Source organism: Pogona vitticeps, chromosome 7 (genome assembly GCF_051106095.1).
Source record: "Pogona vitticeps strain Pit_001003342236 chromosome 7, PviZW2.1, whole genome shotgun sequence".
In the NCBI taxonomy this organism is placed as follows: Eukaryota; Metazoa; Chordata; class Lepidosauria; order Squamata; family Agamidae; genus Pogona; species Pogona vitticeps.
Window position 1 is genome coordinate 17,431,352 of NC_135789.1, and position 14,006 is coordinate 17,445,357.

At 48.9% G+C, this 14,006-nt stretch overlaps 1 protein-coding gene across 2 annotated transcripts in view; it reads left to right on the forward strand.

The window, feature by feature from the left end:
* KDM4B (lysine demethylase 4B) overlaps positions 1–14,006 on the forward strand; it is a 121,473-nt gene that overhangs the window by 46,478 nt on the left and 60,989 nt on the right. For both annotated transcript variants that reach the window (XM_078378873.1, XM_078378874.1), the window contains exon 7: positions 6,851–6,954. In XM_078378873.1, the coding sequence (XP_078234999.1) occupies positions 6,851–6,954 (104 nt within the window). The remainder of the gene's footprint in view (positions 1–6,850; positions 6,955–14,006) is intronic.

Consider the following 14,006-nt stretch of genomic DNA (forward strand, 5'->3'; position numbering starts at 1 on the left):
GGTACTTTTCGTTTGTGGTGGGAGGTGAGGGCATCTCAGTGCCACCAGATATTTGGGGGTGATAACAACCTTGTTTTCCCCCACCCGCCTAGTTTAAATTTCAAAAATGTCAGTTTTAAAAATTGGGTTTGTTTACAATTTAAGTCAAAGCAGTCATTTTTTAAAATTTAAATTGGGGTTGAAAGCCATTTAAAAAAAATCATGATTTTTAATCCACTGTGTGTTGGGGCACTACAACCTGAAACAATTTTGGCTGCAAGGTGTTGGGTTTTCTGCCCCTGCACTGTGGAAATGTAGCCCCTCTAGGAGAGCAATTTGTCTTGTATGGGAGGAGTGAGCAATATAGGCACCACGCACACGCTTATGTGGTCCCAATATAGGACAATCTCTTTGGTTCTTGCACAGAGGATGACGCTAACAGTGGCACTTAGTCTGTGTGTGTTAGCAGAGTTGGTGTGGATTTGCACGCTTCTAAGGCTGGCTCCTTCCATCTCTTCTGGGCGAGACTTAAAACGCAGCGCAGGAGATCCTTAGAGCTGAAGGTGTTTACCTCTCCCCTGCCTCTTCCCAGCACCATGTTTCAGCTCATCCCCTTTTGGTCTTCTCAGTGATCTTGTGAACAGCAATGGCCCTTTGCAAGTGGCCTCCGTGTTCAGACACCCCCCCCCCCAATGGAGAAGCAAGGGGCACATTCTGTTGGCCTTAGGAGCTTCCTGAGCTTGGTTTTGGAGTGGCACCATAGGCCTGGCTTCCTGGTGGTCTAGCGAGCAGCTGTGTCGCTCAGTCTAACCCCATCCTTGTGGTACGGCATCCAGATCTCTTGCTTACTGTGCTGGTTACCTCTTCTTTGCCCATCTCGGCACAGTGAACATTGCAGTTTCTTTGGAATGTAACACCGCAGTGGGAATTCAAGGAACCAGTTTTTACCCAGCCACCGAAATAGTGTAAAACAGGCGTCCTGTTTAACCATCTGACAGGTGCTTTGGAAAAGCTCCAGCGGTACCTAGCAACCCGAGATAAATGTCAATAGCACAACGCTTGGGTGCCTGGGGCGTGTTATTTTTGAGAGGTCCATTACAGGCGGCAAAACTTTCACGAGAGTTTGCCGAGACAGCAAGGAGCGGAGAAGGAATTTTGAGGCCGCCTTTTGACATATCTGTGTGGGTTGTCAGCAGGGCTGTGTTTTTCTACTTGAAGCGCCAAGGCTGACATTTTAGGAGGCATCTCTTCTGTAGCAATTGTGTTAACTTTCCGTCTTCCTTGTGTGTTCTGGTTTTTCAAATCACTCTCTTATATCAAGTTGTGTATCATTTTTAAAAACCGCCAAAGAGTTTCAAAATAATGTGTCAGACAGTTTATTTGGAAGAAAAAAAAACTATTGTAGCATTATAATCCAACAATAAAAGAGCAGAAACATAAGCAACAATCCCTTCCAAAGCTAAAGGTATTTTTAAGGAGTGCCCTCTTTACTAATTTCACTGACGACAGAAGCTGAGGGGTTGTGTCCAGGGTTGCTGGGCAGGAAACTTTCCAATTCCCTTCTGTTCTTCAGATACAAATGCGTGGGAATGTTGGACCTTTGAGGTTCAGGAAGACCTGGAGGGGACATGCGGAAGCCTGTTTGTTAGTCCCAGCTAGAGTAGACCTCTTGAATCAGATTCCATAGAATCCTAGAATCATGGAGTTTTACAAGGCCTCTTGAGGTTTTTGAGTCCAAAACAGGAATCCAGGTCAAAGCAGATCTGGCAGAGGGTGGTCCCATTTTCCCTTGAAGGCCTCCAGCATTGGAGCGCTCACTAACCTCCCCTTGAGGTCATGGCTCCCATTGTCGTACTGCTCGAACAGTTAAGAAGTGTTTCCTGATATTCAGCCCAAATCTGGCTTCCTGTGTTTGGGGAGAAAGAGGGGGACGACGCTGTGCTGTGTGGATTCCCACACCCCTTTCCCCATGTTCAAATAGGGACAGGCAAGACTGCTGGAGCCGAAATCTGGCTTCCTGTAGCCAGATTTGGTTTGACATGTTCCCACGCAGTCAGTGATGCTGTTGTGGCTTGGGACTAACGATTGGATTCAGCTCAGAATGTTAAAACAAGTCCTCTGGAGCTGCAGGGAAAATCAAGCTTTGTAACTTAATATGCACTTCCTAAGAGGTGTCTGATACGATTGCTTTAGTTGGCTGTCTGGCCACCAGGTTGGAAATGGTGGGCCCATCTAGAACACCTACCACACCCGTCCCTTCCTCAGAGGTATTATCATAGTCTAATCCTATCACTTGTTCCTCAGTGGATTTGAGAGGGTGTCCCCTTATCCATTCATGGACACACACCCCTGTTTCCCATAAAAAGCAGGCTTTGATCTCGGGGACCCCCCCAGGAGTACGGCAAAAGCATGGGGCCTCTTTTGCTCTCCCGACGCTGATTGAATCCTTACCAATGCAGAGGACGCCTTCCTAATAAAAAATTTCTCCTCCCTGCATTTGTATTGGGCCTGTTAAATACAAACACCGCTCGTATTGATTGCAGGGCATTTTTCATTTCAAAAGTGCTTACAGGTTCAATAATTGTGGATCTAGCAGGGCATAATTATTGGAGTTCTCTCTTCTTGATGTATATAACAAGGCGTGCACCACTTCAGCTGGCGATGTTGCAGCCTGGATGTCTCTTTTCTGCGGATGATCATCTCCCTCTGCTTTCTTTCCCCCCTTCTCTCAGTGTTATTGATTCCACCTCTTCAGAAAATAGGGGAGGCGGAGAATTAAAAGGCACTCCGTCAAAAATAGCCAGTGATTGAGATGCCTCTTCCTTCCTGCCCCACGCGGGGGGGAAATCAAAGCATTCCTGGGGTGTGATTTTGGAAAGGAAGGGACAAAGCCCCTCATGGCTGGAGAAGGGAGGAGTCCGGAGTCATCCTTAGGGAAGAGTGAGGTGGTTCCTCAGGAGCCGGGCATGGCCTGGGAAAAAGAGGAAGCAGCTTCTGTGCAGCTGGCCCAAGGCTACACAGGCTGGTTTTATGGGAACCATAGGGTTCACCGTGAGGGAATTGAACTCCCAACTTCTGGCTCTGCAGCCGGAGACCTCAACCCCTGAGCTCTCCAGCCAACTTCTTTGTTTTTATTAATACTGCCACATTATTGATGGAAGTTTAGAGCATCCACTGTGTAGCCGTGCAGGCTTTCTGGACAACTGCCATTCCCGTTCTGATTTTCAGTCCTCATCGTACGCTGTCAAAATTCTGAGATTCTTTCACCGACATACCTAACTGACCATTTCCTTTTCGGGGCGGGGGGGACCAAATGAGAGAGGGCCCAGCCAGTTACTGGGCTGAAATTATAGTGTCAAAGAAATAGAACAACCACGAGGGCCTCAGATGAAGGCAGCCCATCATCGCCTGTCTCTCGGGGAGCTCTTCATGCTAGTGGCATCGTATAAAATAGAAATAACATATTGAAAACCACTGACTGGAAAATGAGAGCTTCGGAGCAATTTTATATTCACTTGGTCGTATGTCAAGCTTTACAAAAGCCACAATTCGAGCTAGCATCAAACCCCCATAAATCCTGATTGCCCGTAAGATGATGCATGTGTGTGTGTTTTGTGTTTTGTAGTTCGGAAGAATTTGGATGCCTTTGTTGGAGGTGCATGTGGCACTGCTTCTATTTCTTTTTATTATCGCTTCGTTATCCAACGCCGGGGCTTAAACCGTTTTCAGAGTTGTTCGTGGTGGTGTTGATGGAGGTGCCACCAGGCAGCCAGTCAGAAGTGTTTAAGAATCTGTTTTCCAGCTGTGGCTTTTTGGACGCCTGTGGGAAGCATTACCAGCAGGCCATTATGAATTTACCCATCGCCTCCCGCCCTGAACACCTGATGATCGGGTAAAAACTTAAACAGAGCCCTGCTGGGTCAGATAAAAAAGGCTGTCTAGTTAAGCCTCCCTTTCTTACTGCTGCCGAATGAGTATTTTTATGGAGATTTTTTTTTTGGCAGATCAGAAGGGTATATCTTCTTGTGTGCTGGACCAGGTGGACCTATGCTTGGGTTCCTTCAAGCAAAGGCTGAACAGCACGAAGCACCTGTGTTTTCCCTTTAGGGTTCAGTTCCATGTCCTTTGAAGTTTGTGTCCCACCACTCTCTGCAGAACCCTCTGCCACTATATATATAGTCAGAGACCCTTTGCCCTTTGTTGAGCCGCGGGGGAATTTTGTCAAGTGATTTGGATAGAAAATGGATTCTTTTCTTCCTCTCCGGCTGCTCAGAGAACTTCCCTTGGTGTTTATAAAGTAAGGCCAGTTGTTTTGGTTTGTGGGTGAATCACTTTGGTCTCCACAAACTTGGACCGAGGGTTGAACTTCCAGAGGCCGTGCCAGTGGTCTGGATTGGTGTGTTCTGTTCTTTCCTCTTCCCTCTCTGGCATCCAGGGTTTTTGGAGAGGGTGGGGGCAGCCGCCGGCATCAACTGCCCGCTTTTCCGAGGCAGCCCTGTTCCCGAGATGTTTCAAAACGTAGCATGAGCTGGCGATTAATACGGGAAATGAATAGCGGAGCTATAAATGGGCTCGCTGGGAGAGCGGTGAAGCCCATGGAGGGGACCGCTAATGTGCTGCCACGTTATTGGTGCTAATCACTTAAAATGTGCTCCTTTATTAGTCGCTTTAATGAGAGCCACTTAAACTGTGCATTAAAAAGAGGAACTGCGGAGAAGGACGATGAACAGGGTGGCGGAGGCTCTCATAATTCTAATTGAAATGCTTTTAGTGTGAGAGGAAAAAGTTGCCAGGAGCTGGTAATTCTTTGCACTTTTAAAAACCTCCTCCATTATGTGGCATCAATTAGTGTTTTGTTGTTCAAGTGGCGGGATTATGTTTTGCCCCCACCCTCTCCTCGGCCGCCTCTTGACCTGGCAGCGATATGCCTGTGGACAAAAGTGAAAAAGGGAGCTACTTCGGTGCGTGAGGCTGAAGTGTACCATCCCATGCCTGCTCGCCCTACGTGGCAGCACGCTTTCTTGGCCTTAGGTCCCAGATGTTCTTGGACTCAAACTCCCAGAAGCCTTCACCCCTCACTGTGCTGGCCAGGATTTCTGGGAGTTCTAGTCCAAGAACATCTGGGAACCCCTGGTTCAGAATTTTGGCTCGTTTCGGCAGTACAGGTTGGCCTGTGCGCATGCCTGCATCCGTTTTGCCCATGGCTGTAGAAGCCTTGGTTGTTGAAAACCAAACCCTTCACGCCTGAGGTGGGTTTTAGAAAGCCGGCAGCTTGTCTTTCTACTTGCCAAAGGGGAGAATGTGTTTCTTGTGGGAGGTGGCGTGCCTTGCCCCCTATCTTCTCCACAGATCTGGAGGGAGAGCAGACCCCGTTTTTGCTTGTTCTCCTTCCAGGGGCAGCTGAGGATGGAGATGCCAAGAGGCGTTATCTCGGGCATGGGAAGGACAGGAACAGAGCAGTCCCTTCCAGTCAAATCACACTATGTTCTGCAAACGGCTCAGTAGCAGATAAAATGTGCTTCTGCGTTCAGGGCCAGGGACTGAAAACCTCCTGTTTTGGCAGCTCGCCTGACTTCTTACCATAAAAGGCGGTTGATTCACATATCTCAGCAAATTCATTGGGATAGTTAACAAATAGAACTAATGCGACAATGAATGGGACTTATTAGGCTCTTGCTGTAGTTCATTTGCATGTCACCCTGTCACCGAACCTGCTTGTCCAGTTGCTGGAGGAGGTGCGGTGGCACCATCTGGTTTTCAGCCGTGCGCCTTGCAGAGTGCGCAGACACTCACACTCACACTTATGTGAAAGGGTGATGATAGGAGAAGCCAACACACCCACCCTCAATGGCAGGCCTCTGAAAAAAACAGGAATAAAAACCTTGGGGCGCGTTTCAGCTGAAGTTAGCATCGGTTCCAGTGATGTCGTAGCTTATCCTTTCCGGCGATGTACATATGGGGGTGCGCAGTGAGGGTGCTTGATCTGTGCAAGACCCACTAAAGGTGTTTCAGGTCCCTGCGTTACATGCCAGTATAAGTTCTTCTGCCCAACCTAGAGCGGGATTGAACAATAAGTATCACAAGGCAAGGGGGAAGGAAGGCGCCTAGAAACCCACTAGTGATTCCAAAAGGCTTTAAGGCCTTGGATAAACGAACACCACCCTGGCAGTCATTGGAACAGGAAGCGTCGTGTTGTGTCAGGCAAACGGGCTCTTTAGAGAGCTTTTCCCGGTGCTGACGGAGGAGCTGGTGTGGAATAGCAAGAAAATCTCCCCTTGTGTGGAAAGCTAGCACGGAAGAGGGAGCACCGCCTCTTCTCTGATGGACGAGCTTCATGTACATAGGGGAAACGGATATTCTTGTGAACGTCCGCCTGCATACTGTCCAGAATCCATTTTGCCAGACCACTTCCTGTCTGTATGAATTCAGCCACTCTTTAGTCTGGTAGATACAGTGCCACCTGGGGAGCCTGCCAAGCCAAGGTCCCACCACTCCAATGTTGAGTCTTTTGTACTGAATCATCTTCCTCTAGCTGTAATTAATTGGGGGGGGGGGAGAGCACATTTCAGAAACATTTCACCTTCACCTCAGAGGGCCAGAACATTTGCTGATCCGTTGTTTGTCCAGCCCTACGTGAGTGGTCCTGCTTCCCTCTCTCCACAATCTTTGCTTTGACCTTTCAGGGACTTGGCGATGAGGCAATGATTCCCTTCCAGGGCTCATGAGAAATGTGATTCCTTTGGGAAGGAGCCAGTATAAGATGGTTTGCCCCTTGCTTTGAGCCCTCAATGGGTGCACGTGTCTCCCAGGAGGTACTGTCTGCCTGTGGTGGTAACTCTGTGTTTTTTTTTCTCTTCAAATCTTCCTGCAGGGTTCTTCCCCGGCAGCTCTCAAGGATGCGATGCCTTCCTTCGTCACAAGATGACCCTGATTTCTCCCTCCATCTTGAAGAAATACAGCATTCCCTTTGACCGGGTATGTACAGAGAGAGAGAGGCGCATGGTCCTCCTGCAAGCTTTATGAGAAAGTTAGCCCAGGGATGCTTAATCCTTCAGCCCATTGTTATGCAAAATCTACTGCTATCTGTCCAAAGCAGGCATCTCTCCCTCAAAGAGAAGGGTCCATAGCCAGGATTAAGTCCTGACTAGGAAGTAGGGAGGAAGTTGAGGGGACTCCAGATGTACCTTCACCTCCCACGTCCGCTATCTGGAAGCTTGGTTTTTGCACTGTTTTGTACAGCAGTATGTTTGAGAAGAAGTGTGATCCAGATGATGTTTAAAAGGAAAAAGGATCACCTTTTTGATATATAGATATAGAGAGAGAGGGAGGGAGGGAGAGTCTCTCTCTATCTCTGCAAAAATGTCAGTCTCTTAGCTGCTGGAATGAATTGCCTACCCCACTTTTACAGAGGGGGTTATAGTGCGGTGCTTCTAGGCGGATCAGCACATGGAGATGTGGGGCGCTTTCGCAATAAGGTGGGAGGACCGAACTAGCTTTGGGCTTGGTTTCTCTGTATCCTCCAGGGGCCTTTCATAAGACTCCATGCTTCCACATAGAAAACCTTCCCTCCACACCGGAAACCAGCATGTTAAGAAGGTGAAGTGATAGCCCTGCCTTCCACCCCACTTGCTTGTTTTCTGCATGGAATGGTTCCTTTTTGCATGGGGGAAAAATCCTTACATGAGCTACCCCTCCCCCCAAATCTGCAGCCTGGAGAAACTATACCTAGAGACAGGCTTCCGAACTCTGAGAAATTGAGCCATTGACACAGAACCAAGCTAACACAAGGATGTGGCAGGAGTTTAAGGAAGCGCTGGTTAACAAGGCCAGAGGAGGGAGGGGAAAGCAGAGCTGAGAAAAGAGCGGGCAGTTGAATTTCTAGCTACCCTGATGACCAACCATATGGGCAGCGGTCTTGGCATGGGCCAGTTCCTGCACCCCTTCTGGCCTTGGCTTGAGCCCTTTATTGCTTAGGCCGCAGCAGGGCTGCTTTCGAGCCCCCTACTTTGACTGTGGTCTCATCTTGGAACAGAAACCCCCGAAGCTCCTCTTCAAATGAAGAGAGGGGTTTGTGCACACCTTTGCTGTAATGGGTGGGGGGACGACGACGACGACGTAGAGATTGAGAGAGAGAGAGAGGAACCATTGTCTGCTTGCAGATGAAATATCCCGGCTCCTACACTCTTGTCAGGGTGGCCCATTTGTTCAATTTTCTGCTCTAAAGACTCACTCATTTTCCCCCCTTCCAAAGCCAGTAGTGAATGAAATGTCGAAGCAAGATCATTTGTGAGGTGTGTGTGTGTGTGAATGCATGTCTAAAGATGAATTTGCTGGGTGTGTGGCATGTCTATCCCAGGAGAGGTGTGATAAGGTCCCTGCAGGGAGTATGCTTACATGAATAGATACAGCATTCCAGCCAGCCCAAGGTCTTTTTGGCGCCTTCCGTGGGAAGGGCCTCATTCTGTCTGACTCCAAGGACCACCCCAGTGCTGCAAAACGCAACAGCATTAGCTTGAGCACCACACGTTGTGGCCTGTCACATACTACGTGAAGAAAAGCCAGTGTGTTCCCTGGCTTTGCAGGCAACAGTGAACCAGTAGAGGGGCAGAGACAGAGGTAGTGGCCTTGGGTCCCAAGAGATCTGGATTGAAATCCTTCCCGCCCCCCTTCCCAGTCGTTGCGTCGTAAAGGAATAAACTCGATGAGCCTCGTTGACTGTGCAGAAGAGCAAAACGTAAAAGGCTTGGGAGCCGGGTCTGGGAGCATCGCAGCCAGTTTGTCAGCCCTGATCTGCCCTCCCAGCCAGACTCTTGCCAGTTTCAGACGGTCCCCGTTTTAGATTAGTCTTTCCGCGACTTCCGGTTTTGAGCATATCATGCAGCTCATTGTAAAATACCCTCCATAACTCGTCTCATCAGGACTGAGGTTTCCTTCCAGGTGGTACAAAGAAAGCACTATTTTAGCTTTCAGCACGGAGACCTGTGTGGCACAACTGTATCCTGCCTCTCTCCTTTGTACTTAAAAGCTCCTTTTAGTCTCCTCCTCCCCCTCCTTCGCTCCCTTTAAAATCGAGAAAGAAGGATGTTTTCTGTCTTCTTCAACTCAGTCTGAGTAGGTGACATCAAACAGCCCTGAAAGACAGCCTGTTCACAGCGGGGGAAAGCGTCTGAACACAAGATCTCTTTGACGCTCGCCACATGCCAGAGAAGGCGGTCTGCGCGAGGAGGGCACTGCGTGGGCTGGCTTTTCCTGGAGCGGTGTTGGCCAAGAGAGCAAACATCGGTCAGATGGCAACCTTCGCCTGGTGGAGACAGTGGGGGGCACGCCGAAACTCTGCCCTCCAGGGTAACCATGTGGGGAAATGGGCACAGGGTTCTCGGATCGAAGCGTTTGCCCTGTGAAAAGAGAGGCCTCAGAAAGCTGCAGGATCTCTTGGAAGGCTGAACTGCCCCGCTTCCGAAAGAAGGGGACGGGAAAAATGAACATTCTAGGGACATCCTGGAGAAATGACAAGACACCAGCCGGAAAAAGAAAGACTTGTTTTAGCTGTCCCTCTCCACTTCAGAGGCTCTTCACGTTTGGCAGCAAAGAAGGGCAGGAGAGGACTTCCTTGGTAGTAAGCAGCTTCTCCCTGGTACAAAATTGCCTCTAAATTTCTCCTTCTTACTGATTCAGGACAATGAAATGTCCTGATCATTTGGTTTTTTTTTAAGTTCTGCCCAAGGCCTTGGCTCCAGCTAAGAGTGAGTCAAAGAGCCATGGGTGTAAGGTGGCTGAAATTCACGCCGAAGAGACGAATCTGGTTTCTTTTCATGTAAAGACACGGCAAGTACAGAAGGGCTGAATGATCGTGGCCAAAAGACGTGAGCAACCCATCCAGTGCTTCAGATGATTCAAATGCCCACAACACACGGCAGCAGCCGTTCTGACCCTGTCCTCCTTGTGGACAAATTGCACGCTGAGAATCATACAGTGCTTTGGGGGTGGGAAACCCTGAACTGTCTGAACAAGGAATTATTTTCAGTTTGGCAAGACCACCACAGAGAGCAGTTGTGATTCCACCCCCAGCTTGTTTGTGCTGAGGACAAAACCGTGTTCCTCATCCGCTGGAATGCTACATGTTGCAGAGATAGAACCCAGCATCTTTCCCGCCTCTCCGTCTTCAAAATGGCCGCTGGGGGTCCCTTTGTCCCGATTCCAGGCAAGCTTCAACCCGGGCAAACGCCTGGGCCTTTGTAAATCTCCGTAAGGCCATTTACTTCTCCTAAGAAAATCAGATCAATGCCCTGAGCTTTTTAATAATTAAAAATGTGTATTTCTGTAATCCGCTATTGATTTCTCCATCTCGTCTTATGATGGCCTTGGAGAAGTCAGTAAATTTGAGGCCTTTTTTTCCCCTTTTCGCGGTGAGTGGCAGCCTGCACTGGCTTTTCCTCAACAGTTATTACATTTCTACCCGGGTCTATCCATCAGGCCTTGCGTTTCTCTCCCCCCCCCCCCGCTTAATTTATTAGTGGGATAACGTTGACAGCCCTGATGTGGGAAAGGATGTGCACCGTGGGGTTTGGAAATGAAGACGGGGGATGGAAATTCTCTGACAGAAACATAATCTCTCTGTCTGCTTAACTTAACCATCTGCAGCTTTGCTTTGATTTATGAACAGGTTCGAGCAGAGCTGGGCATCGGGGACCGGCCTCACTCTTCTCTCACCTATGAGGGAGGTTTGGTGAGCAGCGGGAAGCCTCTTAGGGCCCTGCCGTTGGCCTCCCCATCTTTTCTCTGGGTGGCTCGTCATCTGCTGTGCATTTTTTTGAGCAAATCCCCAGGGACTTTGGGGCCGCACCCCCCAGCCCCATATCCGTCAGAGGGGGTGGTGAAATTGTAATTCCTCTCTGCAGAAGTGTCTGGTTGGACTTTAAAACCAAACAGAAAGCTCCTCTGGGTTTTGTCCCCTCAACCCCATTACCACGGCCTTTTTAATGAACTGGAAACAGTCTGTCCAATCTCCTTGGATCAGGCTTCTTGCCTCGAGCAGGGGGTTGGACTTGATGGCCTTAGAGGCCCCCCTTCCAACTCCATGATCCTAGCATTCGTCTATGATTCTATGAAATGGGCTTTTGAGCTGCTTCCGGTTTGGGTTTTGTGTTGTTGTTTTGGTGGAGTTTCGCTTGCACAACCGGTGCTCAAGTGTTCTTGCATCTGTTGGCCCCCGTAGCCCCATGAGGAGATGCCAGGAAAGGCCAGCCTGTTCTGCTGCTCTCTCCCACCCCTGCCCCCTCTGGCGCGATGCCAACCAGCACATTCTCTTCTCCCTCTGAAGGGTTTCAAGACCTCAAGAATTGTTTTTCAGACCGCAGCCACTTCACTGGCTTAATAAGGACCTGCTCCTGTTCCCGCAACCTCTCCAGTCTGTTGACAACATTGGTCGCCGCCAAAGCAGCCCCAGGGTCCAGCTGTCCCAATGCCTTCCAGGGCCGCCTCAGGCGCAAGGGATGCTCAACGTCTCTTCCATTCAGTCTCATTCCATAGAGGGTGGCCCTGCTCGCCATTCCCTCATCAGCCCTTCCTATTTAGATTTTTGGCTGGTGTGACAGGAGAGTGATGGCGTGGTAGCTGGGGAAGCCAGTCTGAGAAAAGCACAGAAACCTGGAAGTCGCCTTCTGGTGTGGTGGACTATGGTGAGTTATTGAGGCTCCCATGCTCCTTGAGCCTTTGATGGCCCTGCCCTGTAAATGCACCAGCGGTTTTGAGCCGAGTATACTTTGCACCTGCTGAGGTCAAGTGGTCAGAATCTGACCTGTGTCTGCTTGGGAGATCAGCAGATTCCTGTGTTTTGAGGCAGAGATCTATGGTTTTGGGCAGCCACCCCAAAAATGGTGGTCATTAGGAATAGATCCGTGCTTTTCTTTTAAACACCAGACCATCCTGAGCTTGGCCGGTCTTGTCTCATTTCGGATGCTGAGCAGAATCAGATACGGCTAGTAGTACAATGGGCCCTCTACTTACGAACTTAATCCGTTCTGGAAGGAAGCTTGTAAGTCGAATCAGCATTTCCCATAGGAATGCATTGAAAACCATTTAATCCGTTCCGGCTGTTTTTGGTTCTTAAGTCAAGCAGCGGTTTGTACAGTAACTCAAATCATTAGTTCCCATAGGAACTAATGCAAAGCTGGTTAATCCGTTCCTACCACTAGGGGCAGATTTTTTTTCCCTTTTTTTCCCTTTTAACCTAATATGACTTAGGTTAAAAAAAGGAAAGAAAAGAGGGAGGGAAGGAGGGAACAGACAGCTTTTCAACAGAACACCTTGAAAAGCACATTTTCAGCCAAGAAAGGCCGCTTTTTTGGGGAAAAGGGACAGCAAACGAGAGAGGGAACAAGCATCTTTCAGATAACAGAACACCTTGAAAGACATTCCTCAGCACAAAGAGAGACATGGCTCTGAACTCCATTTTTACCCTGCTTGCAAGCAGGCTTTCTTCCCAACAGAATTCCTCAGCACAAAGAGAGACACACACAGCAAGGAAAGATTCCAGCAAGCATGCAGACATTTTAAAACTGTAAAATCTACCCAGGAAAACCCATGCCTCCATAGCAAAAATGTCCTCTGGGTCCACATTTTAACCAGACAGATTCAGAACACACACACACTCAGACAAACACAGCAAGGAAAGATTCCGGCAAGCAAGCAGACATTTTAAAACTGTAAAATCTACCCGGGAAGACCCATGCCTCCATTGCAAAAATGCCCTCTGGGTCCACATTTTAACCAGACAGATTCAGAACAACAACACACACACACCGAGACACACACAGCAAGGAAAGATTCCATCAAGCATGCAGACATTTTAAAACTGTAAAATCTACAGTACCAGGCAGTCTGAAGACTGTCTCTATCCACTCTGTAAATGCTGGGAAGTGCGAGGAAGCAGACAAGCACCCTCTTCGCTGGCCAACGGTTAACTGTAAGTTCAATTTTGCGCTTTCCCCGCCTCCTGCGCCATTTTTTTTGTTCATAATTCAAACACACGTTCATAAGTAGGGCCCACTGTTTTCTATGAGATCGGGCTTGTAACCCGAAACGTTTGTAACTACGGCCATTCGTAAGTCGAGGGCCCACTGTACAGTGGTGCCTCGACTTACAAACTTAATTGGTTCCAGAACTCCGGTCGTTACTCAAAATGGTGGTTAAGTCGAAGCACCATTTCCCATAGGAAAGCACTGATAAGCAATTAATCCGTTCCGGTCAAAAGGGGGGGGGGGGGAAGCAAACAAACTGTGCAGGACTCTTCAGAAATGTAAAAAAAAAAGCAAACAGAAAGCAAGCAAACCGTGCAAGACCAATCGGAAATGCAAAAAACAAAACAAAAAACAAAGCAGAAAGCAAGCAAACCGTGCAAGACCCATCGGAAATGGGGGGAAAACCCAAAAAGCAAACAAACCCCCCAAGACCCATCGGAAATGGGGGGGGGGGACCAAGAAGCAAACAAACCCTGCAAGATCCATCGGAAATGGGGGGGAAAACCACCTAAAAGCAAACAAACCCTGCAAGACCCATCACAGCATAGAAACATAATCCCACCACCCGCCCCGAAACCACGCTGAAAAACCCACCCAGAACAGTTTTTTAAAAGCAGAAAGCAGCACCTTACCTTACCAGGCAGTCCAAAGCCTCCTCCGATCGCACGCTCTCTAACTGCTGGGGCAAAAGAGTTACAAAGAAGCAGCCTCTTTGCCAACCAACGGTTAGCAATTTGAATTCTCCACCTTTTTTTCCCTACCGCTTTTCTGTTTGCAACTCAAAGCTCTGGTCGCAAGTTGAAGCAAAATTTGGTGGCCGGAGCTGGTCGTAACTCAAAATGACCGTATGTCGGGACGTTCGCAAGTCGAGGCACCCCTGTACTTGAATGGGAGACCATGAGGGACCTCCAGGCAGGGCTAGAACTTGAAGCTCTGGGGAGCCCACGCTGCTCATGGGAGTAAACATTGTCCGTTGCCCACCTTGGGTCCCCAGAGGTTCTTGGACTC